Below are 27,568 nucleotides of genomic sequence, written 5' to 3' on the forward strand. Positions count from 1 at the left end.
ACACCCAATGTGGAGCCCAGCACAGGGCTTGAACTCACAACCCCGAGGTCAAGACCTGAGTGGAGATCAAGAATCAGATGTTTGGGGCGCCTGGGTGGCTCAGTCGTTAAGCGTCTGCCTTCGGCTCAGGGCGTGATCCCAGCATTCTGGGATCGAACCCCACATCAGGCTCCTCCGCTGGGAGCCTGCTTCTTCCTCTCCCACTCCCCCTGCTTGTGTTCCCTCTCTCTCTGTCAAATAAATAAATAAAATCTAAAAAAAAAAATAAAGAATCAGATTCTTAACTGACTGTGCCACCCAGGTGCCCCTACCTTCCTAAGTATTTTAAGTATGATCTCACTAAATATTTTTATATTGATTAAATACTGCTTTTAACTCATTTTGCACACTGGAATTTCTCATAAAATTTTATTTGGAAAGAGTTTCAATTATCCAAAGGTACAAAAATGGAAAAGAACAATGATAAGTAGAGATTGTGGAATATATCTTCTGTAATCCTTGGAGGAAAGAAAGGTGACTTTTGGGTTGTTTTAGGTGACGAGCAGGGATGGGGTTATAGAAAAGAGCATTTATTTCACACGGTATCTTTCTGCATCAGTGATTTTAATATGGATTCTAAGTGGTTATCAATAACTGGTCAGATAATTTTTTTTATGCGCTGCTCTCTGGATTCTGACCTAGTAAATTCTGGGCTCATCCCTCCCCCTCCATCTCCTTCTTGATCCAGTCCACATAGTTGAGTAATTTGGTGTAGAAGCCATAGCCCCTGCTGCACCCGATGCCCCAGGAGACGATGCCCGTGGCCACCCAGCGATCATTGTTCTCATCCTTCACTGCAAAGACCCCTCCACTATCCCCCTGACAGGCATCCTGCTTTAGAGACGGGTCCCCAGCACAGAACATGTTTTGAGAAAACACATCGTTCCTCTTATTTTTCCGGAGCCAGCTCTCACACGCCTCTCGCTTAGCTACGGGCAGACGGATAAACTTGAGGTCATAAGAAAGCCTCTCCTCCATGATCCCAAAGCCACTGACATAGCCCATGAGGCCCCTGTCATAGAAGGTCTCATTGTCAGGGAGGCAGATGGGGAGGAGGTTGGGGCCCAGGGTGACACTATTTTCCAGCTCCAAGAGGGCGATGTCCCCCTCGAAATTGTGGGACTCATCCTGGCGGTAGTCTGGGTGGATGCTGACCCTGCGGACAGGGTGGTTTGCCAGTTTTGTGATCTCTTCCACGCTTACGTGGCCCAGGAACACATCCACAGTGGCGTTGCTTTGTGCGTCGTGATCCTTGGGGTAGAGGGTGTGGGCAGCTGTGAGGATCCAGCGGTCGCCCAGCAGGGCTCCACCCCCTCGCCCATAGATGTTGGTGAAGGCCTGCCAGGGGAAGTTGCCCAGCTTGGCTTTTTGCCCTCCAATGATGCGCTGCTTCTGTTCCACAGGGTGGACGGGTTTTCCACACACTGGAGAGGAGAGACAGGGAAGGCAAGACAAGTCAGGCCTGGGCCGCCTTCTTCCCTTCTGTGGTCAGTCAGTTCCCCCTAGGGCCCCTCTTTCGGCTCCGGGCTCTTTCCTCTTTCTCCTCCCATTCCCACACACCCTCTGTCTTTGGCCTTTTGTCAGCCTCTTCTCCTTGTTCTTGTTTATTTCTTCCTGGGGGTTTTCTTGCTCTTTTTATTCCCAGACTTCCCATCTGCTCAGTGAAAAAGGAATGTCAGGACGGAGTCTGATTCGCTGGATTCCTTTCTCCCTTTCTCCTGGAATATGTCCTCCCCTCTTTCCCTTATTCCTTTTGTCTGTTTTTGACCTCAAGCTGGAGTGTCTCTCCATTCACTTTGTCTCCACTCTCTGTGCACGCTTTTCCTGAGGCCCTGCAGGGCTGCAAAAGGCACTGGGGATGGCCCCAGAGGGCTTCCACTCACCTGGCAAACAGCGAGGAACCTTCGATCCTTCCCATTCATTCTTCCAAATGCCCTCAGCAGTGCAGGTATAGGCCCCTGTGGGAAGAGGGGGCTATGATCAGGCTGGGAGGTTGTGGACAGGGAAACCAGGTCTCAGAGGCCAATGGGCACTGAGTGTGCAGGACAGGGAGGCAGGAGATTCGGAACGACATGGACAAGGACAAAGGAAAAGGTTCAAATACATAAGGATGGAATATCAAAAGTGTTGAGAGGCTCTCTACATATATTTTTGTTTTAATGTCCAGTGAAAAAATCAGAGCACTTCACTCTGTTTGATGTGATCCCTATTTATGGAAAGTAGACATAAAAACTGGAAGGAACGTAGGAAAATCTTATCAGTGATTGCTTCTTGGTAGTGGGATAGTAGACGGTAGCGGTAGCTCCATGTTCTGATTGCTGACAGTGCACCATGCATGTTGCTAAGCGCTTTATCTACGTTATCTCATTTAGGCACTGCAGTGACACTTTCAGGGATGCATTATTATCTTCATTTTTTGGAGGAGGAAACTGAACTTAGATAATTTGCATAAGGTCACAGAACTTCTAAGTTCCAGAACCAAGATGCAAACTGCAGATTGTCTAACTTCAGAGCCAAGCTCTTAAATAATACCATATAATCTATATATAAGATTTTTTTTTCCTTTGGATGTTTCAAACCTACAAAGCATGTGATTTAGTTCATTTTAAAGAAAAGTTTTGAAGATGAGTTTGAGAGTCATTTAGTAAGCCTAAACGCAAAAAAATCACAACATAGGAGTCTGGGGGCTATGTGGGGAGAATGCTGGGGGAAGTCCAGTGATCTAGCTGTAGTGTGGTTGTGGTGGTGATGGTGGTGATAGTAGGGGTGGTGGTGATGGTGGGGGGTGGGGCAGTGGTGATGATGGTGATGATGGTGGTGATGATGGTGGTGGGGGTGGTGGGGTGGTGGTGTTGCTGGTGGTGGTAGAGGTGGGGGTTGGTCATGATGGTGGTGATGCTGGTGGTGATGCTGGTGATCATGGTGAGGTGGTGTTGGTGGAGGTGGAGGTGGGGATGATGATGGTGCTTGCGAGGGTGGCAGTAGTAATGGTCATGGTGGTGGTGGGAGGGAGCCGACTGTTTATGAGACTTAGGACTTTCTTTGTATCAGCTCAGTTGCCTCCTTCAACCCTATTAGATGCTCCTTGGCACTGTACTTTAGGCCCCTGAAGCCAGTGTCCAGGGCAGATACCTCAATATACACCCCTAGGGATTATGTTGGGAAAATCTCAGAAGACGTCCTGAGAAGATGGAAGGGAGAAGGCTGCCATTTGCATGGGTCCCTACCTCGTGCGGTCTCGCTGATGCCGCCTCTGGTGTGCATCTTGTAATACGGCTCCTGGCAGTAGTACTGGATACGGGACTGGTAGGTGTTCACCCCCTTTGTGGTGATGTAATTGAAGGCCCCGTTAGCCAGGCTTTGGGGTGGCCCACAGTCCTTGACTTGGAGAGAACACAGGGCAGTATGAGAGCTGAGAGGGATGGTACTGGAAAGTCTGTGGGAAGAACCTGAGTTTTCTGCCCACAGAACAGGCTGAGAACCTTAGGGAAATATGGTCAGTCGGGGGCGCTTGTGAAGGATAGGAACAAGATGGAGTGAAATTTAGTTCTAGGTAGAGCCCACCAGCGCTGCTGACTGGTTCCTGAGGTGGGCCATAGGCTTCAAGGGACAAGTGAGGGGGGAGGGTGTTTTGGGGGGCTCTTCCTTTCATAGCCTAGGTCTCCATGGCTGGGGGGTGGGAGCTCCCCAGGGGCAGGCACTTGCTGAGTTGTGACTTACTCTTGCACCTGGGCATGGCACGATGCCAGGTGCCATCATCCTGACAGACAGCTGTGAAGGAGAGCAGCACTTGGTTTCCCTGTTTGAGAAGAGGCAGACAGAGGTAGAGGTGCCGTTAGCACAAGGAGGCACTGTGGTTCCCTTCCTGCCTTTCCCACACGGGAGTAGCGGGGAATGTCAGACATTCTCAGGCTCTCAGACCTCTGCACCCCCATGGATGTGGCTCCTTTGTTTTCCTCGAACCAGAGTTGCAGATGGGAGCACTGAGTCACGCAGGGGAAAGTCAGAGCAGGGGCTGATTGTCAGACCCGATAATTCTCTCTCCAGACTCTTGTCTGCTTCCACTACGGTCCAGTTGATGCCCACAATTTTATTTTATTTTATTTTATTTTATTTTATTTTATTTTATTTTATTATTTTATTTTATATTATTTTATTTTGTTTTATTTCATTTTATGTAGGCTCCAGGCCCAACGTGGGGCTTGATCTCACGACCCTGAGATCTAGAGTCGAATGCTCTATGGACTGAACCAGCCAGGTGCCCCTGAACCCCACAACTTTAAATTAAAAAAAAAAAACACGAGCTTGGTAGACCCAAGGGTCACTCCAATTGTATGTTTTTTAAAATAGTATTTTAGTTTACCAGCTTTTGTGAAATTAACCAATAAAACCATGGTCTTTCCTGAGCCTGCAAAGCTGAGGACAGGGTGGGGGGCCCAGGGTGAGAACACCATTGTGCATAAAAAAGCCCTGGGGCATGTACTAGGAGATTTGGTTCCAGTCCTCCTGGACAAAATCATTGTGATGTTGAATGAGTCACTCCTTGCACTCCACCCTGCCTTTTCAGTCCCTAAATCCTACCGTTATCACGCTAGGCCAGTAGGTCATAAACTTCTCTGTACATTAGAATCACCTGGGTAGCTGTAAGTAATCCTAGCTGCCCTCGGAGGACCAATGGAATCAGTCTCTGCCGGGGCTCAGACATCAGTGTTTTAAAATTCGAAGGGTTTTCAATGTGAGGTCAAGTTTGAGAGCAGGTAGACCAGGTGATCTTCCAGCCCAAACATGTGTGAAGCCAGCTGGGGCTCAGCCTAAATCTGGTAGGAACCTACCCACCTGAACTGCTCCTGGAGGGCTGGGTCCGCTCTCTCTGTCGGCCCTAGGCTCTTACCTCCACAAGCTGGTAGCCTTGTTGGCAGGTGACAATGAAGTAGTCACGGAACTGGTATTGAGGCTGTAGGTCCTGGATGATGGTGAACTTGTCTAGGGTCTGGGGCTGGGGGCACTTGATGACTGTCGGGGAGACCAGAGGACATATTTATTTCAGAACCACTGTCCTTCTTTTGTCCCGTCTGATTCTGCCCTGTTGCTGGCCAGTGAGAGAGGCCCCCAGGCAACCTTACTTTCGGTGGTATAATGCAGCTTCCAGCCTCGGCTGTCCCCCGACTCATCTGTGAAGAACAGCAGATCCACCGCATTGCTGTTGCTGTCAAAGTCAGCGGGTCTCTGCTTCCCACAGAACTCGCCGATGTTCCTCCCGCTGGCATAGATCTGGTGGGGAAGAGGGGAGGGCCGTCTCTCCAGTTCAGACATTTTCCCACTGGGCCAGGATGGTGGTGGTGGTGGGAACTCTGCTTTGTGTGTATGTTTTCAGCTGGAGGAGGAAAGGGATCCCCGGGACCCACTTGCCTAGCCCGTGTGCGACGTTGGTCATTCCTGTCCCAGTTGGCCAGAGGATCTAGCGGGAAGCAGGGATGGGAGGAAGGGAGAGCCTCAGGGAGTAGGATGGCTGTACCTGTAGCTGGTCATAGGGGCAGTGTACTTGCTGGTGGTCATCGATCTCGAAAGGCTCCAGGAACTTGAGGTGGAGGGTGAGGCCGCGCTCCACTCGGATGCTGTAGTTGCAGCGCAGGTCAGGGGGGTAGGGCCGGGGGTACTCCAGGCTGGTGATGTAGCCGGATGGCTCTGTGTACAGCTCACTGGCGCACTCGGCTGTGAGAGCAGAGAGGGTGGGGGTCACCACGGACTCTCTGGATGGCCCCGCAGTCCTTGCTTGGCCCCTGCCTCCCTCCCACAGTGCCCCAACCTTACCCTGGCAGGAATGCCCATCCTTCTGAAGCTCATAGCCTGGACGGCAGGAACAGAAGTAGCCACCAACATAGTTGTGACACAGGTGCTGGCACTGGGGCTGGAGATTCTCTTCAACTGAGTTGCGCTGGGAAGCACATTCATCGAGGTCTGGAAGACATTCCAGAAGGAAGGGTTAAATTCCTGCCTGTGGGGACTTCTGCCATGGCTCTGCTCTCAGAAAGGTCATGCACCAGAGACACGCACTAAAGACAAAATCATCTCCTGGCTACCTGGAACTCCAGGCCTTTCTCTTTCTCTCTCTCTTTTTTTGGGGGGTGGGGGAAGGGACCGAGGGGGAAGGAGAGAGAGAATCTTAAGCAGGCTCCATGCCCAGTGTAGAGCCTGACCCAGGGCTCAATCTCATGACCCTGAGATCATGACCCAAGCCGAAACCAAGAGTTGAACATTTAACTGCCTGAGCCACCCAGGAGCCCCAGCTTCAGGCCACTCTAATGCTTTCTGGGAACTGGCCCATGGTGACAGAATCCAAGTTGGCAGGCCTCTCCTGGAAAAAGCTCTCTTGAGGGGAAAAATAAGGAAGGACAGGCTTCCTGCTTCAGTGGATTCAAGATTCCCCTTTTTTTGGTCCCCATGCATCATGCCTACAGCCAGAAAAAAAGACACCTAGGGGCCACTCACCCACAGCTTGGTAGTAGGCCAGGAAGCCCTTATAGAACATAATGGTGCCATTCTCCTCATTGGAGAAATCCGTGTGGAAGGTCAGCAGCATCTTGTTCCCTTGAGACATAAATTCCTTTTCTTCTGGAGGGTTGCCCAGTGGAGAACCCAGTTGCCCACAGAACCTCCCCAGCGTTTTTTTGTCAGCAGAGATCTGGTGGAGCAAGACAGGGGTGGGAAGAAGAGCAGCTGAGGAGACCCGTCCCACGTGGAAGGTCAGCAAAGTCCTCCTCCTGTCCCGAGGAGTGAGTGGTGACCCCCCGGCTGGACCAGCTTCCACCTGGTCTCTCCCCGCGGGGCTCTGGCTGTTGTAAACCTCCCCTTGGTGACTTGCTTTCTTTTTGTTCCCCCAGTGACTTTCATCCGTTCATCTGAGTCTTCAGTGGCTAACTCCTGGCATATTATCCTGTGTTGGTACATCACCCCTTCCCTGTTCTCTGTCCCCTGGCATGTTTCAGACCTTTCTTCATTTCCACCACCTGCCATGCTCATCTTCCACTGGAATCTGGTTGTCTCCACACAGCCCTTAGCACCCATTCATTCCTGGGGACCGGAGTGGTCTGCTGTGTTTTCTGTCCAGTTACTCCACCTCACCTTGTGCGAACCATTCACGTCCAGCCGTGCCTCCTGATACGCTCAGCTAAGTGGGAGCCTCTCCAGCCTCCGCACGGGCTAGCATCACCTAGCTTCCCACTTTCTTCACAGGTTCCTTAACCCCTCAGAAGTGGAAGACATCCTGCCCCCACCCCATCCCTCACCATCCCCGCCACCAAGACCCCTCCCCCCAACCCTGCAAACTTCTCCAGTCCTCTGGGGTAGAAGACATATCGTTTTCATGTTATTCTCTCGTAACCTCCAGAGGGTCTCCTGGGAATGGTATTTACTGCATGTGTGTAGACTCTACTTGAATCCCGAATCTAGAATCTCCTTTTTATTGATATGGAAAGTTGAGACTGGGAAAGCACACTTGGCTGTTACAGAGGTGAGGAGACTGAGCCCATGGACCTTGCTGAGGCTTCTGTTGAGCTACCACCTCACACGGTTCTCTTCCCCATGTTCCTGTTTAGGAAGGCAGCCATGGTGATATTCTACACGGAAACAGGGAAACCGAGGCACAGCAGTTTTCCAAAGACCCCCAGCAAGTCAGCCGATGGGGAAGGTTTTTCTGACTCCTATAGACAGTACATTTCCTGGAAGTGAGGCCTGTATGTTCCCTCCCCTGTGTTTCTCCCTTCAGTGCTCACTAAGGGCCTCTAAGTTCAGGGGACGCCCCATCCATGCTGTCACCAGACTCTCCGAACTCCACTTGGCCATCAGCTCTTGCAGGGCTGGGGCTATGTCCGTGGGTGGGGAATGCTATCCAGGCTGATAAGAGCACAAGTCCTCAGTTTCCAGAGACACCCAGCTCTCCCTCTGCCTCCCAACCTGATCCCCTACCTTGACATAGTCATACAAGCAGCCTTCAGAAGGCTCCAGGTCAAACTGCCAGAAGATGAGCTTCACCCTGAATCCTGTGGGCACTGTGATCACAGTGGTTTTCTCAAAGTTGCTGGGGTAAGGCTTGGGGTACAGAGGAGAAGTCACCTCCCCAAAGAGCTTCTGTGAAACGGGGATGGAGTCTCCCACTCGGCAGAACAGGATCAGCACCAGGAGATATAAGAGCCACCTGCCGACAAGAAAGTGGGTGTCTGGTGCTGGAGGGGTGCGGCACCCCTGCCATTTGGGCAGTGCCTGGGGTGGGGGCTGGGATGGTCATACCACTCGGTATTTTCCTCTCTGGCCATTTTAGACCTTGCAGAGATGTTCTAGGTGGGGGTGGTGAAGTGGCGAGGCTGGTCTCTGCAGCCGCGGCGTTGGGTGTCCTCCCCTCGGGCAATGTCCAGTCTAGAGGTCATCATACGCCCTGTACCTCCCTCCCCATCCTCCTCCCCTGCCCTCTCCCACCACTCCCCTCCCCTTCCCGGAATAGGGCTGGCTTGGGACCAGTTAATGGAGGGCGAGGGTTTCCAGTCATGGCTCTCTGATGGGGCTTCCAAAGGCTCCTATCCAGAGGCAAAGGCCTCTGGGAGAAAGGTCCTATGGATATGGAGTCATGTACTGAGCACACCCCTCGTGGGCACAGTGGGTCCCTTCATCTTGCTGCTCCCCTGCCATGAGCTGGGAGGAAGCAGGGAAGATGGCCATTGCCTCATGGGTGTAAGGTCTCCTCCTCAGGAGGAGGGATGGGGGGGTATGTGTTTGCCTGTGCATGCGTGTGCCTACGGGAATAGGTAAGGTATGTGGGAAGGAGGGGTGTTCCTGTCTCCCCGAATGAATTTGGGAGCAGGGTTGCGTCCCATGCCCAGGATTCTCTCCTCTGGCTTCTCCCTCCCTCCCAGGGCCCCATCAGCCTTACTCACATTTCTCAAGGCCAGTTTTTGGATCCAGGACTCTCCTGACAGCGTCTTCATCCACTCTGTGTTGAGGGAGAGAGCGGTCATGCAGGGGAGGCAAGGGGGAGGGAATGACTGTGGAGGGGAAGGAGGGGACCATTCCGGGAGGAATGTTGTAGGGAATGGACTATTTGCATAAACAAAACGAAAAAAAAAAATCTGTTTGCAGTTTAATGTAGTTTTGGTTTTGAAATCCCTGATGGTGGTGCCACCTGCTGGCCGGCCTGGGGAAGGGCCAAGGAGATGCGCCCGAGTTTTCAGAATGGAGAAAGCCTTTGGTCGGAAGCCCAGACTTCTCGTTTTCTAAATCTGATCTGAATTCTCCCTTTCTTCAGGAACTGCTGCTGTGTTTACAAGGTTCTGACGCCAAAGGCAACGGAAATCGCAGTTGAGGGGGGACTCTCTTTTCTACATTGCCCTGGTCCACGAATCTGGTTCTTCCTGCCCTTAGTCACCCAGGAATGGCCAGCGTTTTAAAGTCCAGGATGGTGTGACAGGAAGCACAAGGCAGAGAGGGCACGGCAGGAGCGGATGGAAGAGAATGGAAGAGCCCCAGCCTGCTTTCCCCATGAATGACACTTAAACATGGAACACAGATTGCTATGTCAGGGTGACCCTGCAGCTGCACTAGGGGCTCTTTTAAGACCCTTCCTCCTCACTTCAGTGAACTCAGACTTGCCAGTGAACTTGGCTGTTAGAGACGCAAGGGAAGCTGAGTGAGGGTAGAGACATCCTCTTCGTCTGGGCATCTGCTCAGGTGTGTGAACCCCTGAGAGTCATGGCTGCCTACGGCTAGGCAGACAGTGTGGCTGTGGACCAACGGTGACTTGGTCTTTTCTGAGAGAAAGCCAGGCCTCCGGGAGGGGGGGCACTCTTGTCTCTGCTGTGCATCAGGCTATAGTCTCCTAATTTAAAAGTTTGCTCTCTGTGGAAGCCTTTCTTGCTCAACTCTCCATGGCTCAAATACCCGACGGCACTGGATTCCAGAGGGAGGCTCAGGCAGAGCTGGCCTCCGACTTGGAGGCCTTGATAGTCTATCCTGCTTGTTTCTCCAATTGGATTCATCCCTCCTTCCCCCCACCCACCTACCCACTCATTCACCCATGTATGGACTACCTATCTAATACGCCAGGCACTTTCCCAAGCAATGGATTGCAAGGACTCACGAAGATGGGGCAGTTCACCATTAGGCAGTGACCAAGTCATCACTGCATGTGGTTAGAGAGCAGGTACAGGAATGGGTGAGGTCAACCAGGGTGTGGAGGGCTCCTCCAGCAGGCCTAAATGTCAGAGCTGAGGAATGAACCTGATGGCAGGGCTGATCCATGACATACTCCCTGATATGACCCATCACCTTGTCAGGTCAGAAAAGACAAAGGATAGAGAAGGGTAAGGACTAGATGAGGAGACAAGAGAGAAGGGGATTCTTTTTTTTTTTTAAGATTTTATTTATTTATTTGTCAGAATGTGTGTGTGAGAGAGAGAGACAGCGAGCGCACAAGGAGGGGGAGTGGCAGGCAGAGGGAGAAGCAGGCTCCCTGCTGAGCAAGCAGCCCAATGTTGGACTCGATCCCAGGACCCTGGGATCATGACCTGAACTGAAGGCAGACGCTTAACTGACTGAGTCACCCAGGCGTCCCAAGAAGGGGAATACTTTGCATTAGCATTTTGACAGCACTGTGTGTGTGTGTGTGTGTGTGTGTGTGTGTGTCTGTGTCTGTGTGTGTTGTGTTCATAGTGGAGAAAGAATGGCAGAGACCACAGGTGAGGAGCAGGTGGTCACAGAAGGTAAGTCTTCACTGAAGTTCTCCTGTCCATCCCAGGGATTCTGAGTTCTGTCCTGGCATCACATACCATGGCTGCAAAGTGACAAACCTGGGCTTCATCAGCTTAGTCCCGGCCTGCCTCCCCTCTGCCCGGCCACTCAAAGAACCTTGACTTGCACATTTGTCGTGTACCCTTGACTTACACCAAGGACAGAAAGAAGAAACAGCCATATGAAGATTACTCCTGCACTGGTTTAAAGACCAGTATTGAAGAGATTGTCTGTTTTATTGTTTATTCCTCTTAGGTTTGGGTTCTGGGGGAAAAAGTTTCTCTACTAAAGTAACGGTATGTTACTTTCTGTGGGTAGATCCAGACAGCTGGATCTATATAGCTCTATAGATACAGGTATGTGTTTTTCTGCCCTGGCAGGGAGAAACATCACTTTTTTCAATTATAAAAACAAATAAAATAAAACAAGTACATGTTCATTAAATACAATTTAGCAAAGTTTAGTAATTGCAGAAAAATAGGGTATTTTAAAGTGTTTTAAAAAAAGATTAATTAATTAATTGATTAATTAATTTGACACAGAGAGAGAGAGAGAGAATACAAGCAGAGGGAACAGGAGAAGCAGGCTCCCCACTGAGCAGGGAGCCCGACTCAGGGCTCAATCCCAGGACCCCAGGATTATGACCAGAGCCAAAGGCAGATGCTTAACCTACTGAGCCACGCATGTGCCCCAAGATTTATTTATTTTATTTTAGAGAGAGAAAGAAAGAGCAAACACAAGCGGGAGGGGCAGAGGGAGAGAGAATTCCCGGCAGACTCTGCACTGATCACAGAGCCCTACTACAGGCTCAGTCCCACGTCCCTGAGACTACGACCTGACCAACACCAAAAGTCAGACACTTAACTGACTGAGCTACCCAGGCGCCCCTAGGGTGTTTTTAATAGCCTTTTATACCTAGGTTTAAAAACAGTTTAAAACATCGAAGGAACCACATGTATGTACAGCTTCGAATCCTGCCGTATTTCAAAGATCAATTTAACCTTTAACGAGGTAGCTAACTTGACCTTCAATGCTAGCAAATTTGCTCTCTTCTGCTTTATGGTATTAATTTTCTATTTCCATTTGAACAATTGTATTTTACTTGTGTCTTTCACTGTAAATCACCTTAAGGCCTTATTAAAAGTCAAAGAGCTGGTCTTCTCAGGTGAAGCCCAGACCCGGGTGTCCAGCAGCGTTAGTGGGTGTCAGCTCCAATATCGAGCCCAGGGCTGGGCTCAGCTTGGGGTCTGCAGGAGATGGGGCCAGCAGGAAAGTGTGAGCCAGTTGTTGTCATCTTCACCGAAGCAGGAATTCTCAGGGAGGACCTGTAAGGATGCGGGGATTGGGAAGGGGAAGCACAGTAGGTCTCGAAGACAATCGGGAGCTATCATGGTGTCCTGGGAAGCCCATGGCGGTCCCATCCCAGCTGTGGGTTTTGGGCAAGTCACTTTATCTCCCTGGGCTTCAGTTTCCTCATTTGTGAAATGTGGATAATAACACCTCCATTGCAAACTTGCTGTGAGGAGTCAATGAAATTACCCGTGAAGAGCCTGGTATGCAGAACATGTAAGTCAAAATGGGCTATTTACTAGGATTGCAGCTAGGAGATATGGTGCGGGCTGAAGCCAATAGTTTGAATGTGTGAAGGCCAACTAGAGGGGCTTTGGAATGTTTCGGAAATGAAAGCACTTAAGACCACATCCCCCATAACCCCACTTGAACAGGGGATGAGAAGGTGACAGTCTCCCGGGAGAGTAGGGAAGAAGCCGTGTCCGCAGGAGATGAAGTTTAAAGCGAAACTGGCTGAGATGTGGGCCAAGCGCAAAACGGAAGGAAGGTGGAAGAGGAGGAGGAGGAGGAGGAAGAGGAGGAAGAGGAGGAGGAGGAAGAGGAGGAAGAGGAGGAAGAGGAGGAGGAGGAAGAGGAGGAAGATGAGGAGTCCTCGGCAGCGGCAGGGGAGCTGGGAAGGAGGAGGAGTTCTCTCGCACAGGGGACAGGGCAGCAGTCACTTGAATAGGGATTCCCTCTCCCCGTCCCCATCCCTGAGCCCAGCCCTCCCTCCTAAGCAGCTCCACCGCTGAGTGGCATTGCTCAAGCGCCCCCAGGGTCAGTCCTTCCCGTCCATCACTCCCTTGATCCAGTCCAGGTAGTTGAGCACTTTGGTGTAGAAGCCATAGCCCTTGCCACAGCCGACGCCCCAGGAGACGATGCCCGTGGCCACCCAGTGATGGGCGCGCTCATCCCATACCACATAGACACCACCGCTGTCCCCCTGGCAGACACTCTGCTGCCTCATCTTATCCCCAGCGCAGAACATGTTGGCAGAAAATACCTCAGACCTCTGCTTCTCCAGCAGCCAGGCCTGGCAGGCCGCCCGCGGGGCCACGGGCAGCCGTGAGTATTTCAGCTCGGTGGTTAACCAGCCCCTGTCCACGCCGAACCCACTGACGTAGCCCCACACGCCGCTGCGGTAGAGGGCCTGGCGCTCGGGCAGACAGACCGGGAGCAGGCTGGGGCCCAGCGGCACGGCGCGCTGCAGTTCCAGGAGCGCGATGTCCCCGTCGAAGTTGTGGGACTCGTGCTGGCGGTAGTCCGGGTGCACCACCACGCGGCGCACTGGGTGGCTCCCCAGCCGCAACATCTCGTCGATGCTTGTGTGGCCCAGGAACACATCCACGCTCCGGTTCCTCCCGAGAAAGATGCCGTCCTTGGGATAGATGGTGTGGGCGGCCGTGAGGATCCACCTGTCGCCCAGCAGGGCCCCGCCTCCGCGACCGTAGATGTTGGTGAAAGCTTGCCAGGGGAAGTTGCCCAACTTGGCTCTGGAGGAACCCAGGGCCTCCTGGTTCTGGGCGATGGGGGTGACGGGCCGGCCGCAGACTGCGAGAGAAGAGAGAGGTACAGGGGACATCAGCAGCTCTATTAAGATGCATTTGTTAAAGACTTGCTTCTGTGAAGCTGTCTCTTCCCCCGTCCTGCCCCAGACATTTTCTTTTTAAATTTTTTTTTATTAAGATTTTTAAAATTTATTTATTTATGTAACAGAGAGACAGCCAGCGAGAGAGGGAACACAGCAGGGGGAGTGGGAGAGGAAGAAGCAGGCTCCCAGCAGAAGAGCCCGATATGGGACTCGATCCCGGAACGCTGGGATCACGCCCTGAGCCGAAGGCAGACACTTAACGACTGCGCCACCCAGGCGCCCCCAGACATTTTCTTTTTAAAAAAGAATCACTCTTATTTATTTTACCTTAATAATAGGACTTAAAATTTTAATTCCAGTGTCATTAACATGCAGCGTTATGTTAGTTTCAGGTGCACAATATAGTGATCAGACAGCTCTACACGTTTCTCGGTGCTCATCACAGTAAGTGTGCTATTGGTCCCCTCACCTGTTTCCCCATCCCTTGGACATTGTAAGGCCTCTTCTTCAGACTCTTGGTGGGGCCATCCTGAGCTAAATCATGCAGCAGGCAGTTTGTCCTCAGTGCCTGTTGCCTCTGTTTTCTGTGTCCTTCCTTCCTCGTTGACGTCTTCCGCCATCACCTGCCCCCCAACCCACTCCCCAAACACTGCATCAGCCTGGCCTGAGAGCTTTCTGAGGGTCAGGAGCGAGATCTGAGAAATTTATTCAGATTGGGTTAGAAAGGCAGTGCTTCACCTCAAAAAAATGGATTTCAAAAACGGTGAACTTGAACCCTCGTATCTTGCTGGTGGGAATGTAAAAGGATGCAGCCCCAGTGGAAAACAGCCTGGCAAGTCCTCAAAAAGTGAAGCCTGCAGGTGTGACGTGACCTAGCAATGCCACTCCTAGGGATATGCCCAGGGGAACAGAAAATATATGTTCGCACAGAAACTCGTACACGAACGCTCATAGCGGCCTTATCCATAAAAGACAAAATGTGGAAACAATCCAAATGTCCTTTAATTGATGAATGGATGAACAAGAGGTGGTATATCCATGGGAAGGAATGGAATCCTGACACCTGCTACAACATGGATGAACCTTGAAAACAGGCTAAATGAAAGAAGCCAGACACAAAAGGCCACATGCTGCACAATTCCCTTTATAGAAAATGTTCAGAACACGCAAATCTACAGAGACAGAAAGTAGATTCCTGGTTGCCAGGGGGTGGGGGAGGGGGACTTGGAGGTGCTGGGTTTCTTTCTGGGGTGATGGGAACGTTCTGGAATTAGTGGTAATGGTGGCGCGACCTTGTGAATATACTGAAAAATGACTGCATGGTGTACTTTAAAATGGCTAAGATGGTGCATTTTATGTTACATAAATTTTATCTTAATAAAAAGTCTTAAGAACATGGCCGACTTCCTGGCCCTGCAGCGTGTAGGTAGGGAGATATTTTGAGGACAGAGAGCCTGTGTATCCTTAACGCAGACCATCCCGAGAGAGGGGTTTCTCTTCCTTCTGCTCTTCTGACCCTCTTCTCCTTTACTGTCCCCTCTGATGAACTTCCTTTATGCTTTTACTTTCTCAGTTATCTCTTGATCCTGAATAAGGGACAAGATTCTTGCCTCTCCTTTTCTGGACCTTCTTGGTTCCCCTCTTCTTCTGCCCCTTCTGCCTTTATCTCTCCCTGTCTACCCTAAGGCTTTCCTTTAACCCTCCGTGTGCCGCTCCCACGGGCCCCACATACAGCTGAGGTTTCTTCAGGAAGCGGCCACTGGGTCGGCGCTGGGAGGTCACTACTCACCAGGCACGCAGTGAGGAAGCTCCTCCCCATCCTGTGTCCCCTTCCAGGGGCCCTGGGGTGTGCAGGTGAGTGTCCCTGAGGAGTGAAATGAGGGGAGGCAGAGAAACAGGTTCAGAATTGGGAGGTGGGGGTGGGAGGTGCCCAGAGCGCCTCGGCCTCTTGGTGGGAGGGAGGCAATAGGAGCCGGTTCTCCCGCAGATGCAGGCGGGGACTCACCTGTTGGCACTGCCTGATAATAGGGCTCCCGGCAGGCATTCTGGATCCTGGAGGGGTGGTCTCCAGGTGCGCTGGTGGCCTCAGAGGCTCCCCTGGCCTGGCCGATGGGCCGACTGTGGGTCACACCTGTCGGAAACCAGTAGTCAGGAGGACCCCAAACTGGCAGCCCAGGGATTGATTCTGGCCCAGGGCCATATTCAGTGTGATTTGCACAGTCTTTCATTTAGAACATTTGAACTATTTTTCACTGATCAGATCATCCATGACAAAAAATGATTAAAGAAATGGAAAATAACTGTGATAAACAGGGTATGGGGAAACAGGCATTTTCATACATGGCTAATCAGTACCTATCAGCAAAACCTCTTTGCAGGGAAATTTAGCAATGCCAAAACTTAAATTGCAAATGCTTTTTTGCCTAACATTTCCATTTCTAAGAATTTGCCGTCCTACGCAGGCGCAAGGATGTATATACAGGGATATCCGCAGCAGGACTGCTTGTGGCTGCAGAGTAGGAGCGGAGGACCAGCGAAATACAGGACGCGCAGCAAATGGACACGACGTGGTCCTTAAAAAGAATTAGGCAATGCTAGCCACGTGTATATGGGATGATCGTTAAGACATATTATTGACGGGCGCCTGGATGGCTCAGTCGGTGAAGCGTCTGCCTTCAGCTCAGGTCATGATCTCAGGGTCCTGGGATCGAGCCCTGAGCTGGGCTCCCTGCTCTGTGGGAAGTCTGCTTCTCTCTTTCCCTCTGCCCTTCTCCCTGCTCGTGCTCTCTCTCTAATAAATGAATAAAATCTTTTAAAAAAGATATATTATTGAGTAAAAAATGCTCAATTTAAGACATTGTGAATATTATGCACCCCTCCCCCACCCCCCATGCAACAATATGTATATTTGAATGGCATGGAATGTCTTTGGAAGCACACCCAGGAAGTGGACAACAGGATTGCTTCCAGACAGGGTAGCCAGGGACTAAGGGCCAGAGATCAGAGAAAGACTTACTTCTTACACTATTCCCATATTATATTATTTTTATTTACCGTATTATTTTATTTTAAAAAAAATTTATCATGTGCATGCATTATCTTTCAAAAAAACCTGAGTTACCATTTGAAAATCCAGAATTTCACTTAAAAAATCTGGACTCGCGGCTTCTCTTGAAAGAAGAGATGATGTGCAAGCATCGGGCCTGTACATCCGCATGGAAACAACTGCTGGAGCTGAGCCACGGCTGCCCCTTTAACTGGGCTGCTCAGCAGCAGGGGCACAGCAGGGGTGGGCGGTGGGGTCACTCAAACTTCCACTTGTCCCTTCAGGAGACAAGGGGCCATGGCTATAGGCAGAGGCTGCACACCCAGGAGGGACACTCACCCACAGCTTGGTAGAGGGCCAGAAAGCCCTTGTGGAGGCCAGTGGTCCCATCCTGAGAGGAGGCGGGGGCTCGGAAAGTCAGCCGCAGTCGGTTCCCGGGGGACACAAACTCCCTCTGACCAGGGGGGCTGCCCAGCGGGGAGCCCTGCTGCCCACAGAACCGGCTTGGATCCATCCCACTGGCTGTGATCTGAAAGGGAGAGGGGGCAGGCAGGTGTGGGGTGAATCTGCACCACAGGGCCACATCCTCTAGAAGGTCTGCACACCTCTGGGGCTCAGAAGCTGTCCCTCGGGGAGCTTTCCTCAAGGAGCGTCCTGTCCCATTACTGACCCCCAGGTATCTTTTATCCGTGACCGGATACCTAGTGTATTTCTTTAGCTTACCGTAAGTATCTCGTAAAGCCCACCGGGGCTTCCTACTTTCAAGAAGCTCCAGGGTTTCTCCAAACTGCCTGCTGGATTATAAATTCTAAGAAGGTAGGAACCACGTCTATTTTGCTCTCCACGGACTCCCTGATGCTCCAAATGGGGCCTATGGCACCACAGCCTTGAATTGACAAATATGCAGACGTAAGTCCTTCCCGTCTCACCTCCTCCACCCCTATCACCTTCCACTCGTCCAAAGAACTTGCAGTGGCCAACATCTGTGAAGCAGCAAGACTCTGCAAAGACTTGAGCCCCTTGGGTTCCTAGCTTTTTCTCTTCTCCTTTTGGAATGTTCCTCCTCTCACCCCAGAAACTTTAAGTGAAGCCCCCTGACAAGGTATGAAATCTACGGACACAAAATGTACACGGTGTGTGTACCCTGGCTAAGGTTGCTTTACTATGTGCTTGAAGCAGGGTGTCTCTGCTTCTGTTCCTTCTGCCTGCCTCCCCCCTGCTCAAATCCCTTGTGGGTCCCCCAACCCAAGGAAGGGCACCTTGGAAGGAGTTCCCCTGGCCCATGCTTCATGCCTAATCTCTTCTCTGGGCACACAGCTCACTGGTCAGCTCATTTGATTTCTGACTTTCATAATGACCTACATATCCTGGGTTCTTGCTAGCTCTTTGTTCTCTCATTCTCCCCAAATCTCAAATTCCTTTAAGGCTCCCTCCAGCTCCATGAGTACAGTAACTGGGGAAAGTTGGCACAAAGAAAAGTTTTCAATCACCTAGAATGTCTTGCTTGGGCATGTCTCAATACTTTTCCTCCCTTAGGACATTAACATATTTAATGTCCCTACTTAAGAGACCTACCTCATGGGGAAGAAGCATTTTACTCTAGGAAACTGTCCTTTATTGACAGACTTGGTTGTTAAATGCTCCAGTTTTCTTCTTACCCTTCCGCATGAGTTGTTGGCTAACTAAAACGACTTAGGAGTCTAACTAAGCAAAGTACAATGAACACCCGACTCCCAGTCCTCAGACCTATGTTAAATTCCAGACTTTGCCCCACCTCCCTGTGTGACACGATTGGGGGGGGGATTTCTTAACCCCAGCTCTCAGTTTCCTCCTATAAAATGGTCCATGAGGCCTCTTCTAGCCAGGACAATATCAGGCCCCATGACAGTTGTCCAGAGTCTGCACAAGAAACAGTGGTGAGGAGGACGCTAAACACTTGCTCATCCCAAATTCATTCTGTTGTGTGTTCCAGAAGCTTGGATTTCATTCATTCATTCATTCATTCATTCATCCCTTCAACAGGTACTGATTATGTCCCATGTGTGAGACACTGTGATAGGTGCTGGGGGTACAGATATGAAGAACACACAGTTCTGCTACCGAGGAGCCCACAGGCCAGTGGAGTATATTGAAAAGTAAAAATGGAACTGGACTCCAGGGTTTTAAGTTCTGCATTTATGGTGTCTGTGTGATTTGCTCTGGAAGCAGAGAGGAGGGAAGGCTCCTCTTCCTGGGCTTGAACTCCCTCCATGACAGGGAAGAGTCAGGCCTGGATGGAAACTGCCCACGACTGAGAAGAGCAGGGCCTCAAGCCAGGTGCTCAACAGACATAGGCTGAATTAAACGAAGCATAGTCCCGACTTCCAGGAAAATCTGAAGCAGTAAACACATGCATTTATCTCCTTTCCCACCTCAAAGCCCCCACACACAACAGCAAAGGGATAAAGCAGTGCATGTAATCGAGGGCAAGGAAGTGAGAGGACGTGACAGCAGAGCAGGGGTGTCGACATTTTGGAAGATGGGACAGAGATGGACAAAAGGCAATGAGCCTGCAAAGGTGGAGGCCACCAGAAAGCAAGCAGGTTCTCAGCACAGAACCCAAGGATTTTCAGAAATTGGGGTAACCAGGCACCCCCGAGGATGAAGATGGAGGAAAGGCTGATGGAAAGCCGGCGTGGGGAGACCTCAGAACTCTAGGTCCCTTTGCCCACCCTGTGCGTCCAGGCAACTCCCTCAGCTCACGCTAGCAGATGACCTGAGCACGAGCCAGACCCTGGACTTGGGGTCCCCCAGCACACTCAACAGAGGAGGTGAAGACCAGTGAGGGAAACAGAGGGCTTAGGTGAAAGTCTACATTATCAAGCAGTGAGATTCCCTCCTCTGCTTGTTTACCAGAATGTTGGCTAGCCTGAGCAGGAGACCAGAGGATTCCGATCTGAGTTCAGCTACAAGCTAATATTTGGGAGGTTCCCCAACAGCACAAATAGGTCACCTTGTTGAGAACTCTATTTTCAAACCCATCACTTCACAAATTGTAGGTATCCACATGGAGCACCCAGTGCCGTCTGAGTATTTCACTCTTAAATATGGACGGCCAAAGATTCTCAGACACTGTACGAAAGTTTCTAACATGATAAGCAGAGACCAAAACAAATGAACAATAAAAGGGAAACTGGATGAAGTAGAGATAATACAAGGAACAGAAGAAACACTTAAAAATAATCCCTGGGGAGGGAAAGGATATTGCCTCTATGAAACGAGAACAATATTCTATACAAAGGTATGTTTGGAAGATAAGAATGAGCCTTTAGATATGAAAAAATACATTAGCAGAAAATAATTAATAAAAAGTTCGTATTTAAGGGGCCCCTGGGTGGCTCAGTTGGTTAAGCATCTGCCTTCAGCTCAGTTCATGATCTCAGGGGCCTGGGATCGAGCCCCATGTAGGGCTCCCTGCTCAGTGGGGAGTCTGCTTTTCCCTCTCCCTCTGCCCCTACCCCTGTTTGTACGCTTGCTCTCTCTCTCAAATAAATAAACAAAATCTTAAAAAAGAAGTTGGTATTTAAAACGAGGAAATCTCCCAGAAAGTGGAGCAAAAAGAGATGGAAAACAGAACAGAATGGATTAATAAAACTGGAGAATCAGTCCTGAATTTACAAGAGCTAAATTTACTTTCTTTCTCCAGAAAGAGAAAATAAAGAAAGCAGACATCTGGAACTTATTTAAAAAATAATACAAGAGCAGTGGGTGGGGAAATGCGTGAAATAGGTGATGGGGATTAAGGAGTTCACATGTCATGACAAGCACCAGGGGTTGTACGGAAGTGCTGAATCACTATATTGTACACCTGAGACTAATATGACACTGTGTGTTAGCTAACTGGAATTTAAATAAGAACTTAAACAAATGAGTAAATGAGAAGAAAAGTACAGCATAAGGAATATAATCAATAATATTATAATAACAGATGGCGACTACACTCCTTGGGGTAAGCACAGAGCAATGTATAGAATTGTGTTGTCAATATGTTGCACAATTGAAACTAAGATAACACTGTATGTCAATTATACTTCAGTAAAATAAAATAAAAAATAAACAGACATAGGCTCAGAAGCCTAAAAAAAACCAAAAAAAACCAAAAACCAAAATAAAACAAGAGCATTCCCAGAATTGAAGGACTATATTTAAAAAGTCTCTAGATCAGGGGCACCTGGGTGGCTCAGTTGGTTAAGTGTCTGCCTTCAGCTCAGGTCATGATCCCGGAGTCCCAGGATTGAGTCCTGGGATCCAGTCCTGGGATCCAGTCCCGCATGGGGCTCCCTGCTCAGCAGGGAGTCTGTTTCTCCCTCTGACCCTCCTCCCTCTCATGGTTTCTCTCTCTCTCTCTCACTCTCTCTCCCTCAAATAACTACATAAAATCTTAAAAAAAGGTCTCTAGATTAAAAAACCCTGTACAATGAGTACAAAAAGATTTGCATCAAGGTACCTGGGAATGAAAACTTAGAATAGTGGCAATAAGGAAAATGTTCCAAAAGTTCTAGACAGAAAAAACTAAGGACCAGGAATCATACTTGTACCAGACTTAACAACACTAGAGCAAGCAGACTGTCTCATCAAAATTCTGAGAGAGAATGGCTTGTAATCCAGAATGCATCCCCAACCCATTATCCATCAACTGTGAGGGTAGAACTAAGGCATTTGGGGGTATGTGAGATCCTTTACAGCTTATTCCCTCATACCCTTTCTGGAGCAGAATGTGCTCCTCCAAAATGAAGGGACTAAACCAGGAAAGAGAATGGTATGGGGTTCAGTTCCAGCACGGACAGGTACAGGAAATGCCCAAAAGGAGGGAAAAGGGAACTTCCAGAACGCGTGAGGCTCTAGAGAGGAAGGAACTCAGACCGAGGAGATAAATCATCACCAGCTCTTTGGGTGGGAGGTCACCAATACAAAGGAGGACCAAGAGCTTGGGATCTGTAGTTGATTATGTCGAGAGGAGATTAAGAGTTGGGGGAGCTTAGTTACAGACAGAACTGAGCAAACTAAAAATCAAAACAAAAACAAACAGAAAACCCAAAAAAACTCTATGCGATTACTGACTCCTGGGAGACCCAAAAGCCGGAGAAGCAAGGACACATAATTATTGTACAGCATGTGCTCAGAAGGGAATATTTTAAAGTCATGACAATGAAAATAACAAAAAATGCTAATAATGGTAGCTTGGGAGGATGGGGTGGGGCAATGCGGTGAAGGTCTAAGAGACGTAAAGCGAGTCCTCACCTTCTATAGTGGGAAATTAAGTGATCATATGCAAAAAAGTAACACAATAAGCATGCTATTTATACACATGGAAGTAAACGCCAGATGGAGCAGCTGCGTGGCTTGTAGGCGCTGCCGCTGGGAGAGGCGCTGGGGCTGGGAAGAAGGCTGGAGGCTGCTGTTTTCATTATAAGCCTTGTCGTATACTTACTTTTTACAAGAACTCCGTGCATGGATTATTTTGATACGAAGGAAATTAAACCCAAAAGATAATGTAAAGTGCTGTTTTTACAGTGTCCTTATCCTGCAGCTTGAAGAGTCACCTAAACTTTTGTTATTATTTAGGCCCAGCTTCCTGATCAGACGGAGCCTGCACTCCACAGATACTTGGTGGATCTTTACTGACTGATGTGTGAGTCCTTGCTCTTTGACGCCAGGGTTTTGCAGTATGTGTGTGTCCCTTGGTACAAATTCCAAAGGCAGGGCCTGCCCCGCCGCCCTCTCTCTTGCTCTGTGGGGCCCAGATGGTAGCAGGGGCGCAGGCAGGGCTGCTGGCGGAAGGCAGTGCCCTGGGGCAGACCTGGCCTCCCAACTAGGCTGCCTGGGCTCCTGACTTGGGCTCTTCATCCATTCTTTGCCATTCAGGGCACAGCCACGTCCCCCTGCCTCTGGGTTCCAGGCCAGGAGGCTCCCTCCCAGAGTCCCTTCAGGACCCCCACCATAGCTCACTGTGACAGAGTCCTGCTCACAGTCCTGGGACGGCTCCAGGTCGAAGTCCTGGAAGACCAGCCTCACGGCAAAGCCCTCTGGAGCCTCGATGTCAGTGGAGCTTTCTTGGCCTTTGAGATATGGCTCCGGATACCCAGGGGATGTCAGCTGCTCGGGTAGCTGCTTGGCCAAGAGCACGGAGCCCTGCGTGGGGCAAGACTGGAGGACTCCCCAGAGGAGTAGCCACCACCTGTGAGTGGGTGAGAGCAAGATATGGCCACACGCCTATAGCCTGGGGCCTGTGGAAATATGAGGAACAGGGGCAGGCGAAGCTGAGAAATAGAGAGGCCCGCAAAGGCATCTGCCGCTGTGGCCTCCGCCCCTGAGGCCTGGGCACCTGCTGGCTCCTCCCTTAATGCCCCTCCTCACCCTGATTCCTTCCGCCTCCCAGCCCACCTAAGCTTGGACTCTTGAGTTTTCCACCACTGCTCGTGTCCCAGGACAGTCTCAGTCAAAGTAGGGCGCTGTTTTCTGCTTCGGCAAATCCCAATCCCACCCTGGGATCTGGGGGAGCAATGGTGGTAGGAGGGAGGGACGTTTAAATATGTTAGTCCTCCTGGCTCTGAGCCTGACCAACTCCAGGGAAGGCTGCTAGAGGCTACAGGCAACTTTCCAGTTCCCCGGCAGTAACTGGTTCTGTGTGTGTGCGCGTGCATGTGTGTGCGTGTGTGTGCACGTCCCTGGGTCCCACCGTTCCCTCTGCCCGCCATTTTCCTCTCCTCCAGGCCTTTCCGTGGGCACACTCACATCTTGCCTGGGCAGCTTGTGGAGTGGGGGCTTCTCCAGTGGGCATTTCCCCACTCTGAGACCAGGCATCTGGAACTGGACATCTGGAACCAGCGAGAGGACTTGGCCCACACCAGGGAACAGGAGGTGGGGCTGGGGAAGGCCCTGCGGGGGAGGAGGAAGAAGTTACTGGAAATGAGTTAAGTAATTCTCCACTGTTCCCTTTTTCCTAATTCTCTGGGTTGAGCGCCACCTGCTGTCTGATTCAGGAATAGTTTGCCCACCACAATACACAGGAAAAACACCTCCCAAACCCCATTTACCCTCAGAAAGTATCAGGGGGCCGGGAAGGCACCAACTCTTGACTCTTGTACTGTTTAAAACTAATTTTTTACCTCGTGCATGTATCACACGGGAGGGTGGCTCCTGCGTGAAGGCTGTCACCTTTAATGGGCCATACCTTTCCCCTCATTTTGTTACCAGACTGCCTCTTGTAGAAAGTGAAGTTTGTGACCCATGAACTTGAGCTGCTCCTTCCTCCTCTGTCATCAAGTATGGGTGGGGAGCACTCGCTTAGGTAGCCTTTTAAATCCTGCCCACAGCCCCTGGAAGCTGGTTGCCCAGACTTCTTTAGACAGATACCAGAGGCCATGGCAGGGGGCAGAGGCTGCCCTTTCTGCACCCCCAGGAGAGACACTCACCCCTGGCTTGGTAAGGGGCGGGAAGCCCTTGTGGAGGCCAATGGTTCCGTCCTCAAAGGAGGCAGGTATGCGGAAAGTCAGCAACAGCCTGCTCCCTGAGGACATGATCTGCCCAGAGAAGGAGGCCAGTGGGGACACCAGCTCCAAGCAGCTTCCCTGGCTGTGATCTGAAAGGGGAGGGGATGGGGGGAAGCCCGCAGATGTGGGGTAAATCTGCAGCATTGGTTGGCACAGGGTCACGTCCTGTTGTGGACTCCAGCTCCGTCTAGAAGGTTTGCACACCTCTGGGGCTCAGAATTATAACATGTGATGGCTTTGTCTCTCTCCCAGTTCCGCGCACCACAAAGGCTGCCGTATGCTAAGAATGGCTCCTCACCCACTCCAGTGCTCTTGGTCCACTCTTCGTTCAAGAGGCTCTCCGGAAACCCTTAGGGACACTTCCAAGCAGTGCCCCAGGCCAGCTAGCAGGCTCCATTAAGGCCAGGACTGTGGCTACCTGGCCCGCCATCAATGATCGCTAACACCGTGCCTAGCGCATGGACATGACCTTGAAACACATGTGGTTGGATCTTGACTATATGGGTAGAAAGCCTCTTAGTTGGCTTCTTTTCTTTCCCTCCCATACTGACCCTCAAATCCCCCTTCCTCCAGCCCCGCTATCACTTTGCTAAGTACTTTCCTGCTACCACTTTCTGGGACCTGACTTCTGCTGCTTCCCCTTCTTCTGCAGGATACCTCCCCTACCCCGCAGAGGCAACAAAACACATACCCTTGTAGTACAGCTCTCTAATACCAGAGTGAGAAAAATCTAAAGATACAAAATATACTAAAAATGGTATACTCCTGTAATACTGTACAATCCGGTAATGGCAATAAGCAGCTCCTTCCAGGCTCTCCCTGGGTCACCCCAAATGACCAGGCTCCTTCTCAAGCACCATCCCTCTGTGTTCTGTTCTACCCTAGAGCATCCTGCCTCCATCCTTAGTCCAAGGGAGAGCTCAGTAGGCAAGTCCTCTCACCCCCGTTCCAGAAGTAACCTCTACTCTGGGCCCATACACTGCTCAGGTCCCTGGTCGTCTGTTTTCCTCCTTTTCGTTACTTCTTCCTTTATTTGTCCCACACCCCCACTGCTTTCCTCCCTTTCTCCAGGCCTTTGTGTTCTTGCTTTCCTCCTCCTCCCTGATCCAAGCCTCAGCTCCGACAGCTTCCTCTCCTCCAAGCCTCATGTCACCCCCTCTTCCTGGAGAGTCTCTGGCTTGAGAAGGCCGCTGCCTACTGAACTTGAGAATTTTTACGGTCTTCAAGTAATAGGGGTACGGTGGAGATGGTGACCCCAAATATCATGGTCAGGGCATTTGTCTTCCTTCTGTCACTGCCAGGGCGGGGTGGCTATGGGCCACACGTTCCAGATCCCCTCCAGTTAATTGGATTTGGGATTTTGCTGCTTCCCTTCCTCCTTTTCCAGCTCTTCCCATGAGGCTGATTCCCAGCTTTCCTGGTAGATCAAATGGCAAGGATTCCCCCTGTTAATTCAAATTATCACAGACTCTTAAACTCTTTGAAAAAGACAAACAGAGGAATGAGATTTTACCTTTATGCTTGAAAGGATAAGACGGTCCCAAAGGTATTCCTCTGGCCTAACAAACAAACAAACAACAATCTCATAAGTCTTTATGCCTTTTTTGAAATTGAAGAGATTTTTTTCAGGGGCACCTGGGTGGTTCAGTCAGTTAAGTACCTGACTCTTGGTTTCAGCTCAGGTCATGATCTCAGGGTCGTGGGATTGAGCCCCGCCTCCAGCTCTGTGCTGGACATGGAGCCTGCTTGGGATTCTCTCTCTCCCTCTCTCCCTCTGCCACCCCCCCTCCATCCCCGCTTTTGTGCACGCGCTCTCTCCCTCTTATGCGTGCTCTCTCTCTCTCTTTAAAAAAATTAATTAATTAAGTATTATTTTCAGACTAATAAGTTATCAACGGCCAACCGGAGTTGCTGACTTTTAAGGTTTACAAATTACATTGTATTGGTCATACAGCAATCTTCTGTGATGTCTGTCTGCATGTCTTAAAAGATTCCTTTGTGCAAATTACACTTCTAAAGATGATATAAATATACATAGAACAGGATTACATATTTTCACACCAGTGGGACTGAATGTTCTTGATTCACCACTTTATCAGAATCAACTCTATGAAGCAGAATCGTGTTTGATTTTCTGCAACTCTAGGATAAGAGGGACTCTGTTCTCATCTTGCTGAGATTTATTTTGTGAGCATTTACGGGGCTTGCTTTTGAAAACTGAGCACCAGAATTTCATTTTAGGGCATTTAGAGGGGGGAAAAAAGGCAGGCCTGAGAAGCTTCAAATGTACAAAAGATAAAGTTAACAAACGGAATATGAGACACATTCTGGTTTTCACCTATAATTGGGAGACAGGTCCAGTTATTCCAGGGCAAGTGAGAAGGTTTGGCCCAAGCAAGGCAATGGGGCTGTGGCCAGGGAAGGCTCCAGGAGGAGGCAGAAGGTCACTAGAAATAGAGTAATTCCCAGCATGACCTTTAAAAAACTCTCTGGGGTAGACAGCACTTACTTGCCATCTGGCTCAGGGATAGCTAGAATGTTGGAGACAGTTTTTTACCCCAATTGAGGCTGGATGTCTCTGAGATCAAGAAGACCTCTTACCACCAACACCCAGACTGAACTTGAAGGAGAAGCTGAAGGAAAGTTTGGTGGGGGCCATGCCAGCTGTTCATTTTTAAAAATTTCTCTTTCAAAGACTCTTTTCTATTTCCTTCTGCTCCAGGTTCTCTATTAATCACTCCCCAGACTGCGGTTGTGTCTCCTCTGTGCCCTTCTTTCCAGACTGGGTGCTCTGGGGGAGAGGAGCGATGGCCATGTGGAAGCCCCAGGACACTGCCTCACAGTGGAGAGAGGAAGGATCTAGTGAAGGCGAGTAGAATTTACCTCCGTGGACTCCTCTGTTGCTGGCCTGCACTGCTCCACCTTGCCTTCAATTGGAGATCTTGAGATACAGCCGCTGTCTGTGGTCCTGCCTTCTCATTGGATGTCAGAGCATGTGAGGTGGCTGACTGTGGTCTGCGCGGCCCATGGGAGGGAAGCATGAGGGTTGAAGTCCAGGTTGGGCCACTTTGTGCCAATTGCAGCAGTGGGAGGAGCAAATGGAGCGACCATAGAGGAAGACTTCTACTGCCCCCTGCAGGTAAAAAGCTCGGACCTGTGGGAACTGCCCAGGAACAAGAGGGAACCTGGCATGAGCCCCCCAGTGACCTGCCCTGGGAGGAAGGGATATTGAAGCAGCCACTGGATCATAAGTCT

At 50.3% G+C, this 27,568-nt stretch overlaps 2 protein-coding genes across 6 annotated transcripts; both read right to left on the minus strand.

Moving 5' to 3' along the window:
• Nucleotides 1-379: 379 nt before the first annotated feature.
• C1R (complement C1r) lies at nucleotides 380-9,481 on the minus strand. 2 transcript variants are annotated; one of them, XM_044385261.3, is made up of 12 exons: nucleotides 8,967-9,125; nucleotides 8,326-8,451; nucleotides 8,005-8,233; nucleotides 6,529-6,721; nucleotides 5,851-5,997; nucleotides 5,555-5,751; nucleotides 5,163-5,310; nucleotides 4,931-5,052; nucleotides 3,760-3,838; nucleotides 3,267-3,422; nucleotides 1,923-1,997; nucleotides 380-1,463 (listed from the first exon to the last, which is right to left on the minus strand). In XM_044385261.3, exons 2-12 carry the CDS (start codon nucleotides 8,349-8,351, stop codon nucleotides 694-696), a joined length of 2,142 nt encoding a protein of 713 aa, XP_044241196.1. In that variant the 5' UTR covers nucleotides 8,352-8,451; nucleotides 8,967-9,125; the 3' UTR covers nucleotides 380-693. The 2 variants fall into 2 exon arrangements, with proteins under 2 accessions (XP_044241196.1, XP_026358329.1); XM_026502544.4 differs by lacking the exon at nucleotides 8,326-8,451 and having other exon boundaries at nucleotides 8,967-9,481.
• A 1,516-nt stretch (nucleotides 9,482-10,997) lies between these two features.
• C1RL (complement C1r subcomponent like) lies at nucleotides 10,998-27,356 on the minus strand. Of its 4 annotated transcripts, none has more exons than XM_026502539.4 (7): nucleotides 27,197-27,356; nucleotides 25,827-25,872; nucleotides 23,556-23,699; nucleotides 17,121-17,310; nucleotides 15,741-15,866; nucleotides 15,525-15,599; nucleotides 10,998-13,695 (listed from the first exon to the last, which is right to left on the minus strand). In XM_026502539.4, the coding sequence occupies exons 1-7, from the start codon at nucleotides 27,352-27,354 to the stop codon at nucleotides 12,923-12,925; spliced, it is 1,512 nt and encodes a 503-aa protein (XP_026358324.3). In that variant the 5' UTR covers nucleotides 27,355-27,356; the 3' UTR covers nucleotides 10,998-12,922. The 4 variants fall into 4 exon arrangements, with proteins under 4 accessions (XP_026358324.3, XP_044241195.2, XP_026358325.2 ...); XM_044385260.3 differs by lacking the exon at nucleotides 27,197-27,356 and adding an exon at nucleotides 22,770-22,998 and having other exon boundaries at nucleotides 25,827-25,871; XM_026502540.4 differs by lacking the exons at nucleotides 25,827-25,872; nucleotides 27,197-27,356 and adding an exon at nucleotides 22,770-22,998 and having other exon boundaries at nucleotides 23,556-23,786.
• Nucleotides 27,357-27,568: the final 212 nt, after the last annotated feature.

This window comes from Ursus arctos, unplaced genomic scaffold, assembly GCF_023065955.2.
Source record: "Ursus arctos isolate Adak ecotype North America unplaced genomic scaffold, UrsArc2.0 scaffold_26, whole genome shotgun sequence".
In the NCBI taxonomy this organism is placed as follows: Eukaryota; Metazoa; Chordata; class Mammalia; order Carnivora; family Ursidae; genus Ursus; species Ursus arctos.